General features: G+C 44.6%; 1 protein-coding gene across 1 annotated transcript; it reads left to right on the top strand.

Moving 5' to 3' along the window:
* Positions 1-6,158: 6,158 nt before the first annotated feature.
* On the top strand, positions 6,159-22,896 carry LOC119646319 (sorting nexin-2). Its single transcript, XM_038046740.1, has 10 exons — positions 6,159-6,386; positions 6,784-6,908; positions 6,973-7,127; positions 19,484-19,653; positions 19,722-19,838; positions 19,915-20,115; positions 20,309-20,431; positions 20,493-20,612; positions 20,665-20,817; positions 22,225-22,896. The coding sequence occupies exons 1-10, from the start codon at positions 6,288-6,290 to the stop codon at positions 22,273-22,275; spliced, it is 1,314 nt and encodes a 437-aa protein (XP_037902668.1). The 5' UTR covers positions 6,159-6,287; the 3' UTR covers positions 22,276-22,896.
* Positions 22,897-23,781: the final 885 nt, after the last annotated feature.

The following is a 23,781-nucleotide window of genomic DNA, read 5'->3' as shown; positions in this document are numbered from 1 at the left end:
CCTACTTGATTGTTGAAATCTCCAAGTTTGATTTTGAAATCATAATTAGGACAGGGTTCGAGGCCCCGCTCAACTGCCTCGTAGAATGTATCCTTCTCCGACTCGGCAGTCTCCTCTGTAGGGGCGTGAACGTTTATGAGGCTTATATTTCTAAACTTGTCTCGCAAGCGCAGAGTGCATAGCCGTTCGCTTATGTTTTCAAAGCCGATAACAGCAGGTTTCATTTTTTGGCTGACTAAGAAACCTACTCCGAGCACATGGTTTACTGGCTGATCACTATAATATATGGTGTTGCGGCTCTTCTCCAGGAAACCGGTCCGTGTCCATCGCTTCTCTTGCAACGCTGTTACATCAGCCTTATATATTGGATATTGTAATTGGACAGGTGAAACTAACGTGGGGAATCTATTATGGAGATACAATTACCCCAAACTTTTTTCAGTTGCTACATTCAATGCTTCCCACCTTCAACGTATTATATGGTTGCTATCAACCACTCTTAAGCCTCATCCTTGCCGATATGGGACAATGTGCTTCAGTTCCACTTAGGATTTCCCCAGAAGTCTACATCCCTTCCGGGCCGTGTAGAACCATGTCCAAATAACCCATCGGTATCTTGGAATAGTGACTTCACTCCAAGTCGCAATCAGCGATGGAAATGTGCCTCCTGCTTAATGTGTGACCATTGCAATTCTGACTTCTAACCGAGAATTCCAAGGATATATGTTCCGTATACAAAAGTATCTCTTCTTCTAGGATTTTTTGCTACCCTTGCTGATGACGTTATTCGATGATTCGTCAGAGTTTAAAGTTCTACCTCGGAAGCATCTTCTTAGCTCTAACTTTAAATTGAGGCATATGTGTGTGCCCATGTGTACCCCATCAATCACTTGACAGCCCATGGCACGAAAAAATTCTGAATTCGCGGGTCATACATGCAATTTGATGAAATGCTAAGAAACCGGAGTGAAAATCTAATCTCTGAAGTACTTCACATATCCAACGTTGTATTTGCTCAGCCACTTCTCAAGAAGGCATCAATGGCTTCATAGTATTTCGAAGAACAGCCCCCGGTTTACGTCATTTAGAAATTTCTAAATCGCGACTGATAAATTTATGCAATCACATCCACATCACAAATATCAAATTCCAATCGATTCCGCTTATCATTTCGCTGGAAAGTGTTGGGAAATTACTGGGTACGCCTGTGCCTGTATAATTGTATGCCGTTGTCGTTTTACGGCTGAGATTTTCTGGTGAGTCATTCGAGCAAATGGAATGGATTCAGACGAGACGTTGAGGAACGCCAAGCTTGCCCAACTTCTTTGTTTTTTCTCGCACCCGCCGCGGCCCTCCCCCGTCGCTCCAGGAGCGATGCTTCGCTTCTTTCCACCTCTTGTCTTGTCAGTCGTCGTCGTTTTCTTATCTATGATCTCGCTGCCTTCGTCTCGCCCCGCTCCGTCGCGTTTTGTTCTTTTTCTTCGCCGCTCCTCGCATCTTGAGCCCGTGAACTCGCTACCTGCGCGAGGAGATTTACCTGTGCTGATAGCGTACACTACGCCGCATTAATCACGGACACCTGGTCGTCTCTCCTTGTTATCGCGTCTCTCGCTTTGCCTTTCGTTCCGTCTTTGGCTCAGTGATTCCATTGTCTGAGCCGCTGATGGAATGACGATCTTTTACCGCTTTTGCGCGTGTTGGCTTTGTATCTTTTCTTCGCTGGAGCGTGAACTTCTTTCTTATCAGAATCGCAGGGGAAGCAGATGGAGACGAAGAGCGTACTCCAACGCAATTTCTTTGTTTGCCCGTTTTTCTAAGAATCGAGATGAACGGGATGCAACGTAACGAAACGTATTAGTCCGCATTGGAACGTTATGGTAATGTATGGATTTTAGATTAATTGCATGGCGGTGTAACTGTACAGTGGCTGTATCAAAGTAATTTCACCTCTTACAGTAAAATATTTTTTAAGGTAGATTTAATGAGCAAAGTAAAACGTTGCCTCGATGCTATTAAAATTTGTCATCGAGTAAAAATTGTGTAATGAAACCCCATTGAAATCACGGTCTTGATGCCAGCCTTACTGGGATTCCAATGACTACGTTGTCCAATTCTATTAGAACAAGCACACTGATCACTGCTGGGTCAGGAACTACTAGGAGAATCAACAAAATGAGGATTTCATAACTTGTAACATTGACTGAAAAATATATACAAGACGTCGATATCCATTTTCCCACTGTTGGAGAATTATATTGTCTGAATGGGTTAATGGCTAGAGCGCTAGGTTGTCGCAGTGGAAAGTTATGACTTAAATCTCACTACTGGTATCGGAGAGGTTTGCATTGTGACCGGATGTCAGATACCAGTCGCCTCAGCTGTGAATGAGTACAATGGTGACCATTCTACACATTTCGAGGTCCATGTTATGTTGGATTGCTGCGCCAACCACTATTATTAATATTGCGATTGTGGAGGATTCCGGCTACAATCAACCATCGACCATCATTTTACGGTCAAACGAGATCTGGAGAAGGGCTGGGAATTTCAATATTGACATCCAACAAATAATGATAGATTTTAAGTAAGCATACCACAGTATAGCCGGGACATATAGAATAATTATATCAAGTCAAGATAAACAAAAACTTGATGAGCGGGTGCGAAACAGAGAATGGACTTAAACAGGGTGATGAACTGGCGCCACTTTTACTCAATCTACCATTAGCGCTCCTCTTACGGAAGCTCCTTGTAGATGTCAACGGTATTTTATAAATCCAATCAAATATTTGACGGAAAATCCCAAAGACAATGACCAGTGGGATATACAAGGAAAGGTTGATGGTATTTAATATATCGAAGGATCGAGACATTTAGATGCAGTGCATTTTTAATGCTTAGGTCCGAAAGAGGCCGTAAAGCCTCCATGAGGGCGACACATATTGGGGTGAATGAAAAGTTTTATTTTTTATTTTTCTGCTTCAACTTCGAACGTTCCTTCAAAGTATTTTGTAGCATGTTTACCGCTCCTCCGTGATTTATTTAGCTTCCCTGAATTTGGGTATTCATTATTTGATTATTTCCTCCCAAAAGTAACTGCGAACAATTAAAATTCCAACACTCCTGGGCATTCGCTAAAATAAAGATTTCCAAGCAACCGATGTGGCCCAAAGAATATGTGGAAGCAATATCGCTGCCGAATATTTAAGAACGAAGAAGGTGGTGTTGAAAATTGGCCATATTCGGGTCGACTAAATGTCATAAATGCAAGAGCCTTGCGCATCATGATTGAAGCCAAATGATTAATCTGCGGTTGCAAAATTTTCAATGACCACAATATTCCTAAATCATCAATTATCCGGTATTTTCATGCTTTTGAATAGGTCAGAAAATGCTGCAAAGAATGCCTCAAGAAAAAAATCGCATTGATAAATGCATGGCAAAAGACGTGACGATGGCTTTATTCGCCGAATTGTGACCGAATCTATGCAGCAGTTAGTGGAAAATATTCCCCTTTGATCAATCGGAAATACCAAATTTTGTACCAGGACAACGGAAAACCGCATATAACCAGACGAATCTTCTTCTACACAGAGCATGCATACAACCCGGATCTTGCGTCATCCGACAACTACTGGTTTCATTTCATGGCACACTCCTTTCGTGCATGCAATTTAGCGAATTTAGGCGAGGTCGAAAATGTATCCCCACGTATCACCACGTGAAATTATAATTAGGTAGAGGGCTTACTCTAGCTACGTCTCCATCTTTTCGTTAACGCCGCTCGTAACCCACGCTGGTTTCCTCAGCTTATCTGTTTCTCTTGGATAGATGACATAATGGAGTTGATTGCATCCCAACCCTCCTCGCAACAAGCATCCTCCGCATCCTCTCTTCCTCAATACTTAAGCTAAGGTAGAGGCAGCTAATGAGGAAGAGAGTAAATAGCTCTCGAAATACGTGTTTACTAACTATTAGAATATATTGTAGTAGGAGAAAGCTACCTAGTTTTATTTTTATTTAGAAGAACTACAAGCATCGGAACGATAACTATTTTATCCACTGTTGTCTACGCTAATTGCTTTGTATCAGTGTAATTGAACATACCAGGGGTGATTTCTACCACAACCAGTGTTTTGCCATCAGTATAATTAATTACCGTGGCTTCCCCCGAATTAGGTGACATGTTTGGTTCTGTACAAATCTTTGGGAGACACCCTCAGAGTCGTCGCTAGTGCCTTATCAGAACCTTTACCCCCAAAATAGACTTTCTTAGGTTGCTATGGGGATTAAAATCACAGTAGAGATATCTAGAGTTAGCCAACATTTCAGTAAATTTCTGCAGGTAATTAAGTTACATAATCTACGGCCTCTGAGTAGTTCCATAAACCACGATTAGTACCTAGTTTTGAACAAAGTTCTTGAAAACATTCACTCTTGCTTCGTTAAGTAGTTAGTTTGAAGCTTTCAAGGTTTCAAGGCTACAAGGTTGCTTTTATCTTCCTGATTGGACCTACTTAGGTTGCTCGTCTAAGTAGGTGGCAAGTTAATGAAAGGTTGGCTATTCTAATATCCTACCAGTGATTGAGGTTTCTGCTAGGGTCTGTCTGGTGTCAATTATTACCCCCAGGTATTTGATAGCCGGCTTTAATGCGAGTGTATATCCACCGACCTCCACTTTCACAGTGTTATTTTTCCTGCGGTTCGTTATTAAGACCGCTTCCGTTTTTGCGTCCACCAAGGTCAATCCGGCCCTTTCTAGCCAGGACTTTACCGCTCTCACTGTTTCCTTCGCATAGACCTCCACATCTTCTCGTTGTTTTACTGCAACAACCACAGCTAGGTCATCACCAAACCCGACAATTGTAGTCTCCTTTGAGACGAGAAAAGCAAGCACCCCATTATACATCATATTCCACACCAGGGGACCAAGTACCGATCCCTGTGGTACTCCGGCTGTGACAATGCACTCTTTGGGGCGCTCATCCGTCCCGTACCAGAGAGTCCTCTCTGAGAGGTAATTTTCCACCAAATTCGCTAAGTATCCGGGGACACCTATGTCAGCCAATACTCTTTAATTCTTTCCGGTTGGCCGAGTTGAATGCGTTTTTGACAACCAGCGCCAACACGCACAGCCAGAAATCAGTGCACCTTTTGCTTGGTTAACTACCATGTTAATTGCGTCCACCGTAGAGCGGGCAGGTCGGAAACCAAATTGGGGGTCGGGCCTGGTCTTCGCTGTCAGTTTTAAAGCTCGATTGGGGATACCAACCCAACTGGGGGCCTTGTTGTCACCGACCCTACCACATATTTCCCGCAGCTCCTCCACAGTTACTGGAGGTATTATGCCCTCATTAAGCTGGACAACCATTTGCCTTTCCCTATTTTCGTGGTGACTGTTTCCTCACCACACTCAGTGGTAATAATCTTTTAGGAGGCGCGGACAGATCACCTGGAGTGATCTCCGCAGCCTTTTCATTACCACTCTGTAGGCCTCGCCCATGGATTGGATTTTCTGTTTTAGAATTGCCAACTCTGAGAATATCTCTGCGCCATGTGGCGATGTAATTTACGACGGCTGCACTTAAATGCCATCTACAGAATTATGTAAAGAATAAAAAAATGCAAAAAAAAATTTTAATTTTGAAGAGTCAATTATTATAATAAAAAAGTTGCAAAAGGTTCTGCAATAAAAAAATAAACGAGAAAAAAATCAATTATGTCATTTTTTGTTTTAGAAATCGGTACTAGACCTCTAAAACTGTAGTTGTAGTGGTTGACCATTTCGTTCTAAATTTTGTCTTCTGTTTCAGGAGTTTCGGTCGAAATTCCCGTGACTTTCATTATTTTTGCTTTCCATTCCTTAGAATATTCACTATTATCATTACAGTTACAGTTAATTGTAGAGTCCAATGGAGATCCTCGATACGGTTAACTAGACATACCCGCACGTCTTAGGTGAAATTCCATTTAAGATCGTCTATAAATTGTTTAAGCTGATAATTACTCGTTATTAAATACTTTAATCTTCAAATTCAGCTACCTATCTTTTATGAACTACAGAGAAAAAATTACACTTATTACAGTAAGGAAAGAACAAGATACCTTAAATAAGAATGACACACAAAAGAAGAATCAGCAATAGATTCCAGAAGAGAAAGAAGAATCGAAAAACTGTCAAAAGTCTAGATCCCAAAGCGGTGACAACTCGCCACTTTCGTAGTGACTTGTGATTGCAATTTCTTTGTAAATAGTTGCATACAATTTCCTCGTAAATAACGACTACAATGGAGCAAACGGAACAACAAGAACAACCTCCATTGTTTGATAATGTCGATATAACGGCCGTCGAGGAGGAGAATGACATTTTTGAATCAGCCGTGCAGGTAAATATTTATCAGACAGAAACCGGAGTGTTGGCAATTTCGGGGAATTGCTAGCACAAAAAGTAACGTTACAATCACTGCTCACATAGCGGTAATGGAAAACCACGCATTGATCAGTTTCCTACCCTAAGTTTCCGGCGGTTCCCAACAAAATCTGAAAATGGGCGTTTTCGCCGCCACTTTCCTGATAAGAGCCAGCATAGGTTCTCGTCTAATTGACGACCATTTTCAATGTGATTATGAACGATTGTTTCGTTAATTAAATAACAATGGAGCGGGTGCCAGTTGAAAACGTTTAGGATGGAAATCTGGTCGACTTTTTCCCTGCATTCCGAAGTGAACGTACATCTCCTGGACATTTATTCAATTTCATTCATTTCCGCCCAACAAACCACAGGAGCCCTTGCAACCGGTCATGGAAGATATCGCAACAGACGAAACCACCAACGGACAATACATGGAAATCAACGTTTCCGATCCACAAAAAATCGGCGAAGGAATTGGGTCCTACGTCGCGTACAAGTGAGTTGGTTGTGATTCATTGCTAATGTGCTGGCATTCATCAAATATTTATGTCATTCGCTAGGGTAACGACAAATACCAACAACTCCAAGTATTCGAAAAGGCAGTTCACGACCACTCGCCGCTTCAGTGACTTCTTAGGACTGCACGACATCCTGGTGAGCAAATACCTGAGATGCGGCCGAATCATCCCTCCTGCCCCCCAGAAAAACATCATCGGTGAGTGTGGTAAATTAGTTGCTAATCAGGGTCACAAAACTGCCATTTCAATAATGAATCTTTATGGCGCGCTGAGTGTTTACTTTAGAAAGCGGTGAATCATGGAGCACGCATGGCGTTATCACACCTTTCTATGGCTATTCGGATTATTTAGCATTACTGATAAGAGCGGGAGCATTGCATTTGAACGGCCCAACTGAAATAATGGGCAATTGAAAGTGTATAATCGTAATCTGATCTTTTATTGGTTTCAAAGAGGAAAGAAAATGGATAACGTTGAAATTACTACGTCGTGGAGGCAAGGATTCGGAACATGAATGGGAGACAGTTCGGTTCTAGAGAGGAATGTTTTGTATCTTGTCCTCCTTGTGCTAAGAAAGAGGGGCAATGGACGGATTTGCGATTTCGTTTAGTGAGCAGCGGAGCTCCCGCCCCACACGATTGTAGAAATTAATAGAAGTCAGGGGGTTTCCTGTGCTCTATTTATGTATTTTCGGAATCTCATGTCGTTGATGCTAATGTTTATTTCGAACGTTGACCTCTCGGATAATTCTCATTAAATTGTTTTGGTCTAAATACTGCAATTTCCAAATGCCCCGACTTGCAAATGTATTGCGGAAGCTTCACCGTACACATGATTGGCGATAAAGAATTACAAAGCATCATCATCAACGGCGTAACAACCGGGTCTAGGACTGCCTTAATAAGGAACTCCAGACATCCCGGTTTTGCGCCAAGGTCCACCAATTCGATATCCCTAAAAGCTGTCTGGCGTCCTCACCTACGCCATTGCTCCATCTCAGGCAGGGTCTGTCTCTTCTTTTTCTACTATAGATATTGCCCTTATAGACTTTCCGGGCTGGATCATCCTCATCCATACGGTTTAAGAGACCCGCGCACCGTAACCTATTTAGCCGGATTTTATCCACAACCTGATGGTCATGGTATCGCTCATAGATTTCGTCGTTGTGTAGGCTAAGGAATCGTCCATCCTCATATAGGGGGCCAAAAATTCTTCGGAGGATTCTTCTCTCGAACGCGGCCAAGAGTTCGCGAATGACCGGTACACGTCGGGACACACTGGGAGTCTCCGGAGCCGTCGACAACTCTCTGTCGGCGTCGACGGGGTGATGTGAGCGTAGCTCTGCCAAGGTGGTAGTTGCGACGTGTATCAGGAGCCAGCCCCTTCGGGACCCTGGTCGGGAAGTGTGCATTGAACCGGTGTTAGTAGACCGCGTTGCCCCGAGCGAGCGCTGATCCGTCCGTGAATTCCGGGATCAGCTAAGCGTAGGTCAGGCCTCAGGGAACTGGGGTAGGGGCTGTGTCCCCGAGGGTATACCCGTTCTTGACTATTGCGGCCCGCTCCCTTGCACACGATGCGCTGGTAACTTTTTCATGGAGAATGTTCTGACAATTATAAAAAAAAAAGACGAAACAACAGACAAGGAGGAAGAGCTGGGTGCGTTTGGGCGGAGCACAAAGATGCGTCGCTCACCGCAGCGACCAGTGAAAGAGGCAACGAGGGCTGATATACCCGATGAGACACTGGGGCGCCCAAATAAAGAGGAAGCCTCATCAAGTGGTGCGACTGACCGTGCGGGGATGGCAACTCCACTACCTTGCAGTGCCCCTGTCCTGGAAGTAAGCTCAGTGAGAAACGCTAGTCCTGAGCAGATGGATTTGGGCACAAATCGAGTGGAAATGCATTCGACTGTCCTCGCTAGAGCCGAAGAGGAAAGGCTCATCCGAAAGTGCGCAGCAGTGGTGAAGCGTATGCGGTCGGCAACGTTCCTTCAGAGAAACGTCAGCAAAGGCGTCAAAAACGGGCTGATGGAACTGGAGGAACTACTGGACCGCGTTTCCTTTTATAGACGCACGTGGAGAGCAGCGGAAGACGATTGTAGAGCAGAAACAGTCGCACTCCCCGCTGAGAATGCTGCTTGCGTCAAACGGACCGCAGATAGCCCGCTGCAAAGTGAACAGGGGAAAAAGCGGAAAGAGGACGACGTGCCTGAAGGAGACTTTATCGAAGTAGTCTCCAAGGCCCAAAAAAAAAAGGCGAAAAAGGATAAAAAGAAACAACGGACTCCAGCGCCAGAGACACGTCTGTCCAAAAACAAGGAGGCTGCCAACCCAAAGCCAGTAGCGGAAAAAACGACGAAACGAAGAAGGACTAGACCGTCGGCTCTGCTCATTAAGCCGACGGAAGGCAAGACATTTGCGGACGTCCTTAGTGAAATCCGCTACAGGATGAAACCCGAGGAGAACGGAGCAGAGGTGTCTTCGATACGGAAAACGAGGAGTGGTGGAGTTCTCGTCGAACTGGGCCCAAAGACGACCAACAAGAGCACGTTCTGCGAAGCGGTCAAGGGGCTATTGGGGGAGAAGGCCCTTGTTTCCAGCCTAGAACCCATGTGCTCTCTGGAAATACGGGATCTTGACTGCCTCACAGAAAAGGTCGAAGTAGAGGAGGCGCTAAAGCGTGAATGTCCAGAGGTAACCAATGCCCGGGTAGCTATTATCTCTGTAAATGCTCGAGGCCAAAAACTTGCCGTGGTGGATGTCCCCGAGCAATATGCGAGGAAACTCCTTAACAGCGGGAGAATCAAAATCGGATGGGTAGTATGCAGGGTACGAATGCGGATAGTCCCCACCAAGTGCTACAGGTGTCTGGACTATGGACACACGTCAGCAGCTTGCAAGGGTCCGGATAGGAGGACAGCATGCCGGAGATGCGGCCAAGCGGGTCATCAAGCGAAGACTTGCAAGGAAAGCGAGAGTTGTGTTCTCTGCAGGGATCGTGGTGCGTCTGACGAAAGCGTCGCACACACTGCGGGCTCGGGACGGTGTCCGATCTTCAGGGCGGAATTGGAGAGGGCTAGGGTGCGAACGCCATGATCCGCATTTTGCAAATTAACATGCACCGGAGTGCAACCGCTCACCAGCTGCTAGCACAGTTCGCTGCGGAAGTAAATGCTGATCTAGTGCTGATTAGCGAGCAATACCGAAACAAGGACCCGTCCTCATGGTATCTGGACTTATCGGGCACCGCTGCCATCTGGGTTCGGGACGACGTTCGACTTCGAGTTCTTGCCGAAGGCCGGGGAGACGGATTTGCCTGGATCCGGTGTTTAGGGATAACGTTTTTTAGCGTTTACCTGACGCCGAATGAGTCGATTCCGGACTTTCAACGCCGGCTTGATGCTCTGGAGGACGCCGTTTCAAGCACGGAGGGACGAATCCTGGTTGGCGGTGATTTTAATGCCAGGGCTCTTGAATGGGGCATGCCTCAATCAGACTCCAGAGGGAAACGGATTCTGGAAATGGCCGCGAGAACCGGGCTCGTAATTTTAAACACCGGATCCACGCCAACGTTTCGGCGCTCAGGTTGTGAAGGAAGCATTCCCGACATAACTTTTGCGTCGGAATCTCTGGCATCATCGGTGGACGGGTGGCGAGTCCTAGAAGACTTCTCGGCAAGTGATCAGTACATTGCGTTCGAAGTGTTTGACGCTACTTGCCGGCGAGCACCAACACGACGTTCCCCCTGCGTGTGGAATGTCGCGAAGGTGAACATCGGAAGGTTCGTCGAAGCTCTTGGAACAGGTAGGGCCGCACTGGGGGGCACTCCGGGGGGTGGTGGTGTCGCAGCTGACACCGTCGTAAATTCAGTGATGAATCTGATAACGGCGACGTGTGAGGCTTCCATGCCCCGGAGGGGCCCCAGGCGCGACAAGCCTTCTATGTACTGGTGGACGGCGGAAATTGCCGACCTACGGAAGGAGTATCATAAGCTCCGCCGTTTGGCACAACGTTTGTACGCCAACGAGGAGGCATGTGCCATAAAGGCACAATATAGATCAGCAAAAAGGAGACTCCGCAGCGCCATAAATAAAAGCAAAGCTCGCGGCTGGCAAAATCTTGTTAATGAGGTGAATGATGACCCGTGGGGACTTGGCTATAAGCTTGTCACTCGGAAAATCGGGGCTCTGCGGAAGCCCTGCATACTGAGCACCGACCAGATGGACCGCATTGTGCGGGCATTGTTCCCCAGACACCCTGTACGGGTTGATGTAAACAGCGCGGAAAGCCTCGTGGATTGCCCCCTTTTCACAATGGGAGAACTCGAAGAAGCGGTTCTCACTATGAAAAACAGGAAGGCGCCAGGCCCTGATGGCATCCCGGCGGAAGTTTACAAACTGGTGTTCCGCCAACGGCCAGAATTGCTGCTCGAAGCGTTCAACGCGTGCTTGAAGGAGGGCATTTTTCCTTCTCGCTGGAAAGTGGCCAGACTCGCGTTAATCCGTAAGGGTAAAGGAGATCCGGAGCTCCCGTCTGCATACCGACCGCTGTGTATGCTTGACACGGCCGGAAAAGTGCTCGAGAAGCTCATCAGGGGTAGACTCGCTGAAGCGATCCGTGCTGCCGGGGACTTATCCGCAAGGCAGTTCGGATTTAGAACAGGGAAATCTACAGTGGATGCTGTTATGGAGGTCGTAGATGCGTTTAATCGAGCCGGGGCGCACAGCCGCCGATCTCGACGGATAGTGCTCCTCATAACGCTTGACGTCAGAAATGCCTTCAATTCCGTAAGATGGACAGATATGCTGGGCACACTAGAGAACTCCTTTCACGTGCCAAGCTATCTCTTGCGGATATTGAAGGATTATCTGAAAGACCGCTCCCTGTTCTATGAGACGCTAGAGGGCCAGAGGAGGATGGAAATCACGTCGGGAGTAGCGCAGGGATCCATCCTAGGGCCGGACCTCTGGAACGCTTCCTACGATAGTCTGCTGAGACTCGATATGCCTGAAGAGTCGCGCCTGGTCGGTTATGCAGACGACGTTGCGGCACTTGTTGCCGGACGCACTGTTGAACAGGCGCAAAGCAGACTTGGCATATTGATGCGACGGGTAAGCGGATGGATGACTGCTCACGGTTTCAACCTTGCGCTGGAGAAAACCGAAGTAGTCATTCTGACCAGAAAGAGAATCCCGACCTTGCGTCCCATATCGATCGGCGAGTTGACTATAGAGTCAAAACCAGCGGTTAAATACCTTGGTTTAATGCTCGACTCGAAGATGAGCTTCTTCGAGCAAATCAAAGCAGCCGCGGACAGGGCTGCAACAGGAGTCGCGGCCTTGAGTCGGCTAATGGCGAATGTGGGCGGCCCTATATCAACTAGGAGACGTCTCCTCATGGGAGCAACGCAGTCCGTCCTTCTCTATGGTGCGGAGGTATGGGCTGATGCCCTTGACAAGGAGGTGCATCGTAAACGCCTAGCTCAAGTGCAGAGGCGGGGAGCTTTGCGAGTGGCGTCTGCTTATCGCACTGTCTCCGAACCGGCTGTGATGGTGATTGCGGGAGTGATCCCCGTTGCCCTCCTTGCCAAGGAGCGCAAAGCTATCTATCGCCGTAAGGGCGAAAACTTAAGAGAAGTGGTTGCCTGTGAAGAACGTCAACGCACCCTTAACGAGTGGCAAGTTTCTTGGCAAAATGAGCCAAGGGGCAAGTGGACTGCGCGGCTCATCGACAAAGTAGACCCATGGTTGAACAGAAAGCACGGTGAGATTGATTACTTCCTTACCCAACTTCTAAGTGGGCATGGAGGTTTTCAGTCTTACCTGCACAGGGTTGGGAAGGCGCGATCTCCTGATTGTGTGTTCTGCAATAGAGTGCCGGATGACGCTGAGCACACCTTTTTCTCTTGCGAGAGGTGGGATGGCCTCCGCCAGCAGCTTTATGCAGACAGAGGGGAGCTCTCTCCAGACAACATTGTCAGAGAGATGCTGAAGAGCGCTGGCAGCTGGAATCGTATTGCGCATTATGTTCGGGCTCTTCTTACTACGAAGAAGATTGAACTCGACCGGCAGAGGGATCGGACGGTAAGGGGTTCCCTGAACTAACAACTCCCTTCCTCCCCTCCCCTCCCGTTGGTGAAAGGAATTCCCTGACTTGAAGGCTCCCAAAGCCGGGAGAGCGGGAGGGCTAGCCCGAAGTAATGTGTCAAACGGGTCCGCCAGCGTGCTTTTGCGGGAGTCCAACACTCTGTGCGTAAACGCATTCACCTACCCTACTCCAAAAAAAAAAAAAAATCCTCATCCATACGGTTTAAGAGACCCGCGCACCGTAACCTATTTAGCCGGATTTTATCCACAACCTGATGGTCATGGTATCGCTCATAGATTTCGTCGTTGTGTAGGCTAAGGAATCATCCATCCTCATATAGGGGGCCAAAAATTCTTCGGAGGATTCTTCTCTCGAACGCGGCCAAGAGTTCGCAATTCTTCTTGCTAAGAACCCAAGTCTCCGAGGAATTCATGAGGACTGACAAGATCATTGTCTTGTGCAGTACGAACTTTGACTCTATGGTGAGACATTTCGAGCGGAACAGTTTTTGTAAGCTGAAATAGGCTCTGTTGGCTGCCAACAACCGTGCGCGGATTTCATCTTCATAGCTGTTTTCGGTTGTGCTTTTCGACCCTAGATAGGAGAAGTTATCAAGGGTCTCAAAGTTGTATTCTCCTATCTTTATTCTTTCCGTTTGATTAGTGCGGTTTGATGATGTTGACTGGTTGATTTTCCTCGCTAACGTTGCCACCATATATTTTGTCTTGCCTTCATTGATGTCCAGCCCAATATCTCGCACAAATTGCCGCCTGCTCGATCTGAATGAAGGCAGTCTGTACGTCTCGAGTCGTTCTTCCCATGATGTCGATATCGTCAGCATAGGCCAGTAGTTTGGTGGACTTAAAGAGCAGCATCACGGATCACTTTCTCGAGGCCCAGGTTAAAGAGGACGCATAATAGGGAATCCCCTTGTCGTAGACCGTTGTTGATGTTAAATGGTCTCGAGAGTGAACCTGCTGCTTTGCTGCACTGTGACGTATCTCCCTTTTTATGTATGCTGCCAGTCGTCAGGCATTGATTCGTTGTCTCATACCTTGAGCACAAGTTGATGAACCACTTGGTGTAATTGGTCGCTTCCATATTTAACCAATTCGGCTGTAATTCCATCGGCTCCTGGCGACTTATGATTTTTAAGCCGATGAATTGTACGAACTGTTTCTCCTATATTTGGTAGTGGCAGTATTTCTCCGTCGTCTCCAGTTGGCGAGACCTCAAACTCGCCGATGTTCTGGTTGTGCAGTAGCTCATCAAAATACTCAACCCATCGCTCCAATATGCTCATTCAGTCGGAAATCAGATTCTCGGCAGGATGAGCATAGACGTGTATAAGGTTTCATCTTGCTGACTTGTTGGTAAGACTTGCGCGCCTGGTGCGGTTGCTCCCTGTACTTTTCGGGTTCACAGGCCTGTTGGTTCTCCCAGGCTTCCTTTTTCCGTCTGTGAAGTCGTTTCTCCGTTCGATGGAGTTCGTTATAAGTCTCCGTGCGTGCTCGCGTTCTTTGAGCATGCAACATTACTCGGTATACAGAATTCTTCCGTTCCGTAGCTAACTTACATTCATCGTCAAACCAGCCGTTCCAACTTTTCTTGCGGCTGGGGCCAAGTACGAGTATCTTTGTGGCCTTATCAATGATAACGTTTTCTTCAGGTGGTTGTGAAGATCATTTGTTGATGCTTCATCTCCAGGATCTCTATTAACTGCGGTTATGGCGGCATCCATTTCCCTGTTATTGGTGTTGTGGGGGGCTGTGTTGTGGATGGCTTGAGTATTCACTCTCACTTGTTTGTCAAAGGGGATTCTAGGTGGTGTTATTCGAGCTCGGATCACCCTCCAACAAGATAGTGATCCGAGTCTATTTTGGCCCTTTTATGTGTTGTGACATTTATCAAGGCTGATAGGTGGCGGCGTTCAATCAGCAAGTGGTCAATTTGGTTTAAAGTGGTCGCGTTTGGAGAGGCCCATGTATGTTTGTGGACCGCTCTCCGCGCAAACCAAGTACTTCCAACAACCAGGAGACCATGATGACGGTTTAAATCTCCAAGTATGATTTTAATATCATACTTGGGACAGGCTTCGAGAGTCCGCTCAAAAACTGCCTCGTAGAAGGTATCCTTCTCTTATATTTCTAAACTTGCCTCGCAAACGCAGAGTGCATAGCCTTTCACTTATATTTTCAAAGCCGATAACAACAGGTTTCATTTTTTGGCTAACTAAGAAACCTTCTCCCAGCACATGGTTTACTGGATAGCTGCTATAATATATGGTGTACCGGCTCTTCTCCAGGAAATCGGTTGCTGTTCATCGCATCTCTTGCAACGCTGTTACATAAGTCTTATATTGGGACAGGAATAGTTGGTACATTTTGACCCGTTTTTAGGCGCAGGAGACTCGCGTTCATCCTTTGCCGTCTGCAGTTTTTCATAAAGAAAGAATTCCCAGCGATCACCACGTTGAGGTGTAGATAGGGTTTGGTAGTACAGTTGTTGGTGTTGGTTCAGCAGGCGTTTCCCAGGTTTTATGCTCCATCGTGGGTACCAGTACACGTTTCGCCCTGGGACCTATACTACCCTTTGATCGCCGCCGGTGCTTAAAAAGGATTCACTATAGGACATCTTTTTGTCTTAAACCGACCAGCCGGTCAGCTTGGTCAGTCTTATCAATATGGTCAGGATACCGAATCCTCTGACGGCTGTATACAGTTTTACCCCGGTTACGCTATCATAGGCGGCCTTGAATTCGATGAAAAGATGGCGCAATCGATGCCCATATTCCAACATCACTCAGAGAAAACATCTGATCGGTTGCTGATTTGCCTGGGGTAAAGCCTCTTTGGTAAGGGTCGATGATGTTTTGAGTGTATGGGGCTTTTCGACTGAGCAAGATAACGGAGAATATCTTACATATAGTGTTGAGCAGCGTGATACCTTTCCCTTATTATGTAGGGGACAGATAATGCCTCTTTGCGGGTCGTCAAGTATTGATTCGCTGTCCCACATCATTGAGCATAAATTGATAAATCGCATGGTGTAATTAGTCGCCTCCATATTTAAAGAATTCCATCGCTTCCTGGCGACTTATAATTTTCTAGGCGATGGATTGCTCGGACTGTTTCTTCCATGCTTTTTGGTGGCAACATTCATCCGTAATCTTCAGTCGGCAGGACCTCCGACTCGCCGATATTTTGCTTGTTGAGCTGTTCATCAAAATACTCAATCCATCTCGTCAATAAGTTCAAATGGTTGAAAATCAGATCTCCCTCTTTGTTTCGATAGGGTGAGCATCAAGGTTTATAAGGTTCCATTCTGCTGACTTGTAAAACTTCCGGGCTTGGTATCGGTTCTGGCGGGCTTCCTTTTTCTGTCTATGTCTGTCGTTTCTCCGCTCGACAAAGTTCGTGGTATTATCTGCCCACGCTTGCGTTGAGAGTGCAGCTTTGCCCGATATATAGCATTCTTCCGTTCTGTTGTTAGCTTATATTCATCGTCGAACCAGCCCTTCCAATTTTTTGCGCCTGGGGTCAAGTATGTTTGTGACCGTATCAATGATAACTTTGCTTAGGTGGTTGTGAAGAGCATTTGCCGTTGCTTCATATCCAGGCTGGCTATGGGCCAGCTACAATCTCGAACCAAGAAGTTTTCGATGGAGATTACGTTTGGCCTGAGTAACCTGATGAACGTTATAGACAGTTGTTAGCAAAGACCTGGAGCCTTCAAGTAACAGTGGCAGCCACGTTCCATGTTCTACTCCCACATAACAGGGCAGATACAACACTGGACCAAAGCAATCTAAATTTGAAGATAAAATGTTTGCTCTTCCAGATTTTACACAAAATCGCAAAGGAGGATCTAGCGTCCTTAATACATTGGGTCACATCGAGTTTGGTGCTGTCGTCAACAGAAGGAACGCTATCAAGAATAGACAAATTGATAAGTGTCCTTGACGTTCTGCCCTTTAATACAAATAGGAAGAATGCGATGATCCATCATACTGAAAACCTCGGCTTTGTTGCTTTTTATCTTCAGTAAGACTTTGCTTGCCTAATTCCACAAATATACAATGCTTTCCTCTCTAAACTCTCTACTCACCTCCGTCCCCCTTTCAATTATTTCTTGGCTTTTCTCCTATCTTTCATAACGTTTCTGCGTTTCTTCTCTCCCTCCTCTGATATACCCCAAGGTTCAATACTTGGGCCCCTACTATTTTGGTTTTTTTCTAAAAACCTCCCCCCTTTCTCTTTCAACTTGCTTGTCAGAAGCATTCTTAAATATTGCTATGTAGTCTGGTCCCCCTTCCGCAACCGCTCTTGAAGTTGTACAACGTAAATTCACCCGGACTCTCTTTTTCGAAAAGAACCTTTCCCGGATGAACATCCGTCACGGCTCCGCACCCTCAACCTCCCTTTATTGCAGCAATGCCGCATCTTCCTTGATATGTATACCCTTTTCAATATTCTGTAATTGCCTAGACTGCTCTGCCAAATCCAATATTATTTCCCGCATCATCTCTCGGAGTACACGTAGCACGGACACTTTTTGAAGTACCCTTCGCGGAGACATTTACCTTCACTCCTCGATCCCGGTACTACAACGCCCTACAACTTGGGCCTTTTGACACTGTCTCCTTTCTTAGCTTTAAGTATAAGGTAAGCCATTTACTTGTTCCTCTCTCTGAGAACAATATATAACAGGGAATTTTCTTTTCTGTATATTGTCTTTAAATAAATAAACATAAATTTATGTTCGTTTTTAAGCAGACTGGTTTCTCCCTGACAGTGCTTTACAAAAATTCGTTGTTGTTCTTTTCTTCATACTCAATCTTACCAACTGCCGTCTCTGCAGTTGTTCGGTTCGATGATGACTTGAGCGAAGGTTAGGCAGTTCATTATCCCCCCAATAGTTACGTTTACCACTGAGGAATGTGCATCATCTTAACGTTGATTCGCATTTTGTTTCATAGAAAGGTCTCTCTCTACGGGTACCTGATTTACTCCACCCCTACAGGACTTTACTGGTCCATCGCTTTCCCGGAACAGCTTGATGGTCTCAACTTTTTGGATCTTATAAGCTTCCTGCAGGTCCCACTCTAGCTGGAATAAAATCGCTTGGTGGATGCTTCGAAGTGATCTCCTCATTAAAGTACGAAGACATATTATCTATCCGTGTATCGTTGATGCAAGTCAGCCTCAGAGTTGAACCGGATCCGCGGTTTGGCTGTTCATATCATTTTGGTTGGCCAATGCCACATCTAACTGCGTAAAACCTAACAATAAACTGCACTTCTTGACTGACAGCCAAGCGGTGATCAAGACACTCAGGTCCAAACCAGGTGAACTCTAAACTGGTATGGGAATGCCCTGAGAGACTGAATACGATTAGCCCGCATAATAAGGTTTAGATATTCTGAGTTCTAGGTCATGTTAAATTGGAAGGCAATGAGGCAGCGGAATAACTAGCCAATTAGAGGCGACGCCTTTACACGGGCCCGAGCCCTTCTGTGGAATCGGAAAAGGGTTCATAGTTATGACATTAAAAAATGATGAGGAACAGCTCAGGGAACTATACTGGGTGAGACTGCCCAGAATGGAGCAGTCCAGGGTACTTATTGCAAAATACGAACCCAAGCGCACAGAGGACTGTTTAAACCTCACCAAGGAGAACTTCTGAATCATAGTAGGAATTCTCACTGGTCACTGCCGACTAAAGTCTCATTTAGGGAAGCTATTGATATCTACGGACACTGCCTGCAGGTTCTGGGCAGAGTGTGTCGAAACCTCTATATACGTTCGGGCACTTGTACAAACTAGGTCGAGGCACCTGAGAGAATGCTTAATACCAGATGCAAACTTGAAAGTATGGAATATACTAAAGTTCCTAACGGTTATAGGCTTGCTTGACGTACCACAATTATTAGATACACCATGACCAGTAAAAGGGGCACAATAGTTCTTCAAGGACGCAGTGCGATTTACGTTTAACAGAATAATAAGAATAACTCTCGGCGGTAAGCTTTCTTTCAATTCTCAGTTCAATATTATAATCAATCGTGGTTTCAAGATGTCTGGTTTCATCCTGCATTTCCGTTCCGACTTCACTTCAACTTACCCACTCTTTCTTTCAACTATCCCTTAGAAATATCCTTGATTATTATGCAGAAATGCTCCATAAAATTGTCCCCTGAACCCAATCAGTTGCTTTGTAGGTGTTAGGGTGAAGATTTGATGAATTCGGCTTTTCTTCCTTCTTTAAAAATAAAATTTGTGCCAATAATAAAAAAATCGAGTTAGTTGACCAAGCCTACTGCCTTGTGCTCCATTTGTAATACAACATTGCTTGCGAACAAATGGCCAGCATTTGGCTTCGGACACTGTTTTTCGCCAAATCTGGTTACTTGTTATGATGCGATTATTGGGTAAAATTTCATTCATTGTCTGCAAATATTTTTTCAGGGAGTACAAAAGTAAAAATGTCCCAGCCTCAATCTGAACTTGGTCAGGGTCTTAGTATGGAATGGGTGGAAAATCGTCGGGCCGCACTACAGCGCTATCTGAACCGTACGGCCCAACATCCTGTCCTTTCTCAAGATCCCGACTTTATTAATTTTTTGGAAAGCGATCAGGTACGCCTTACAATTAACTCACATTTTCAACATAAATCAAATTGACAATGGCTTACTACTGCATTTAGGAACTACCGCGTGCGGTGAACACAGCTGCCTTGAGTGGAGCCGGGGTGATGCGACTTTTCAATAAAGTTGGTGAAACCGTAAATAAAATTACATACAAAATGGATGAGAATGATCCGGTAAATATCTGTTCCAGAAAATCGTTGAAAGGCGAGAAGATATATAATATTGAATGATTTTGATTGAAATTTTCAGTGGTTTGAAGATAAGATTGCTGAAGTGGAGAATTTAGATATGCATATTCAAAAATTGCATACGGCAATTAAAGCTTTAGTTAGTCACCGTAAGGATTTAGCTGCATTGACTGGCGGAGTTGCTAAATCTGCGGCTATGTTAAGTACGTGCGAAGAGCACACCGGACTATCGAGAGCTCTATCTCAGCTGGCTGATGTAGAGGTAAATTAAAGATTTGATGGGTCAAGAATTTTGGGACCAACAGTTGCTTGTTCAAGATAAAATTAAAAAAAAAAGTCGTTTCACCTGAATGTTGCTTCAGTCTCATATTTTGGGGATTTTGTGTTTAATTTCCATTGAAAAAATGTTTTTCTGCGCTCTAAAATTAAACCTAAATTAAAATCTATTTCAACAGGAAAAGATCGAAATTTTACGCTTCGAGCAAGCAAATTCTGATTTGTACATCCTTTCCGAAACACTTAAAGATTACATAGGTCTTTTTGGTGCTATCAAAGATGTGTTTCATGAGCGCGTTAAGGTATATTCCTCGTTCTACATTATACAGATCAACTGTCATAGATTTATCACTCCCCATAAAGGTATTTCAAAATTGGCAACATGCCCAATTGCAACTGACGAAGCGGCGCGAGAACAAGGCGAAAATTGAATTGTCTGGCCGCAATGAAAAATTAGATCAAGCACAAAAGGAAGTTGAAGAGGTATACAAGTGATCAAAAAACAATTCTAGATAATAATTCCCTTTATATCTAGTGGGAAGCGAAAGTCCAGCGATGTCAGAAAGAATTTGATGACATTTCATCTGAAATTAAGCGTGAAATGGAGCGTTTTGAAATCAATCGAGCCAAAGACTTTAAAGCTACCATCATTAAATATCTGGAAGATCAAATGGCTCATCAGCAACAGGTAAAAACTTAGTTTTTTTCGTCTTTATATGTTCTGGGCTAGTTTGATAAATTGATATTAGTTGGGGAAAAAGTAATGCCGTATTTTGTTAATAGATAGCGACACTTAAACGTATCTTGTGTTGTACTTATCGCATCGGGTCATACTATACGGCGATTCGAAGACGACAATCTGGGCTACAGGTGTCTCTTTGACAGTTTTATGATCGTACGTTTCAGTTTCAAGTTATAGCGCGTCAAAGATGGAGTCCACCAAGCAAGAAATTCGTCATATTTTACGTTTTTACTACTTGAGAGGTAAAAATGAAAAGAAAGCGGCCAAAAATATATATAGTTTATGGGTCCGATACTGGTACGATTCGCACAGCACGGCGTTGATTCGATCGATTTCGTTCTGATGTAGTGGATGTCGAAGATACACCCCGTACTCTGGTAGGCCAATCTACGTAGAAACCGATAAAATCGTCGAAATCATCCAAGTAGACCGGCATGTGAGAATTTGCTCGATTGGCCAGGAACTGGGTAAGGACCATAAAACCGTTTGGAACCATTTGCAGAAGATTGGATTCCAAAAAACGCTCTATGTTTGGGTGTCACACGAGTTGACGCAAAAAGATCTCTTGGACCGAATCAACGCCTGCGATGCACTGCTGAAACTGAACGAATTCGACCCATTTTTGAAGCGGATGGTGATTGGTGATGAAAAGTGGATCTTGTACGGAAATCTCAAGCGAAAAAGATCGTGGTCGAAGCACGGCGAGCCGGCCCAAACTATTGCCAAGCCCGGATTGAGGGCCAGGAAGGTTTTGCTGTGTGTTTAGTGGGATTGGAAGGGAATCATCCACTATGAGCTGCTCAACTATGGCCAGACCCTCAATTCGGTCCTCTACTGTGACCAACTCGACCGTTTGAAGCAGGCAATTGACCAGAAGCGGCCAGAATTGGTCAATAGGCATGGTGTTCTGTTCCACCAGCACAACGCTCGGCCTCAAACATCTTTGATGACCCGTCAGAAGCTACGGGAGCTCGGATGGGATGTCCTATCGCGCCCACCATATAGTCCGGACCTGGCACCAAGTGATTACCATCTCTTCCGGTCCATGCAAAACGCTCTTGGTGCTACTAAGTTGGCCTCAAAAGAGGCTTGCGAAAAGTGGCTGTCTGAGTTTTTTTGCAAATAAGGAGGGGGGGATAATGAAGATGCCTTCTAAATAGCAACAACTTTGCGAACAAAACGGCGCATATTTGACCTAAATCGGACAATTCTAAGTATGTTAAATAAAGCGTTAAAATCCGATCACAAATACAACATTACTGTTTCCCCAACCTAATATTAACTTCCCTCTGAATGCTTCCACCATTAATATTTAACTTTATGAAAAGCAGTTATTTAATTCTTTCGTAACAGCTCATCAAGTACTGGGAAGGCTTTGTACCGTCGGCAAAGGAGATTGCGTGAGACTCAGCTAACTGTGAATATGCAAACGATCCCGAAATCTCTATAAATTTTCTAAATTGTGTATATTTATCGACCAATAATGCGTGTATTAAATCGAAATTATCATTAGACACCTTAGAAAACAAAGATTAGAACTTAAGCTAAGCTTAAAAATCGTCATCTTCTATTATTCTTCTTTATTGTACTCTATTCACACAGGCTCGGTTGCTTCGCAGAAAACAAAAAAAAAAGATGAAAACAAAGTTTGCAATGAACTTTATGACATAAATTTACATATTACATACAAATATGAAATCTTCTTATAAAGTATACCTCTCTCGAATGAAGAATAACAAAGGAAAGGATTGAAAAGAATGAGGAACGTAAAATAATATATGATACAATGAAATATTATGTTTTAAGATATTGTGATCATTTTCTATTATTATCGTCTTTATGAGAAAGTTAAAATTGCAACTCGTTAGTTTGCTGCATCATTCCAAGATTTATTGTCCTTAAGAAAGAAATCTAGAGAGTCATCGTATAAATATTATATTTTGCCGTAAGAGATATGAAATTATTGAAATGTGCTGATTGAATATTTGTCATGTTGCTATTACACTTATTATTTTTTGAAATACACATGGTAAGCATGGAAATATTAAATAAAAAAAAATTGGTTTTATTCTCATCTTTTCTCTATAACAATCATTTACAAGAAGTGGCTCCGAATCGTATTCTGCCTCTTTCATGTTTAAAATTTTATCTTGGCGAATATTTCGCGGTGCTGTCCTTGTGAACAGAGCAGAGGACAATAATGGAAAAGTGCTTCCTATCCACTGCTTAGTTGAGGTAGTTCAACAAATCGATTATTTTTTTCGCGTATTTGGAAAATAGATGATGCCAAGAATACGCCATAAGAACGACTTCGTGAAAAGCACGTTCCTTCCTGCGTATTTCGGAGTGGGGATATGAACTGCTGTCTTTTCGAGCGTTTAGTGGCCTGCGACCGCTCCGCTCACCAAGTGGCGTCAGGCCGAGAGCGAGAGTCCTTTCACAAGCATGACACAATTCTCAACGATCCCAAATTGTAAAGTTGATGAAGTCGACGGTTTACTGTCTCTCTGTTTGTCCGTCACACGCATTTTTCTCGGAGACGGTTGTAGCGATTAAAGGCGAAGATTTCGGGGGGTCGAAAGTGATCATTTATTTAAGGGGCCATTCTTAGAAACTAACCAACCGAAAAATCTTAAAAAAAATCAAGAGGCCGCCACTATATGGTGCCTAGGCTCCGAAATACCTTCCATACCGATGTCCTTTCAAAAAAAGTTAATAATAGTATATTACTATAATTTTCAGTAATTGGCTGTGGAATCCCCTTAAGTTCATCCTAACAGCACGAGCAGCAATGTAGGGTATAATATAGAGCTTGATTCTATCAAGTTTGGTGGAAATCCCACTATTACTAACAAAGTCATAATAGGTCAAAGTTATCACTTCTTTGAAAATTTAAGATTTTGAGTGTCA

Source organism: Hermetia illucens, chromosome 1, assembly GCF_905115235.1.
Source record: "Hermetia illucens chromosome 1, iHerIll2.2.curated.20191125, whole genome shotgun sequence".
NCBI lineage: Eukaryota > Metazoa > Arthropoda > Insecta > Diptera > Stratiomyidae > Hermetia > Hermetia illucens.
The sequence above is the reverse complement of the archived record's forward strand: the minus strand, read 5'-3'. Positions and strand labels throughout refer to the sequence as shown.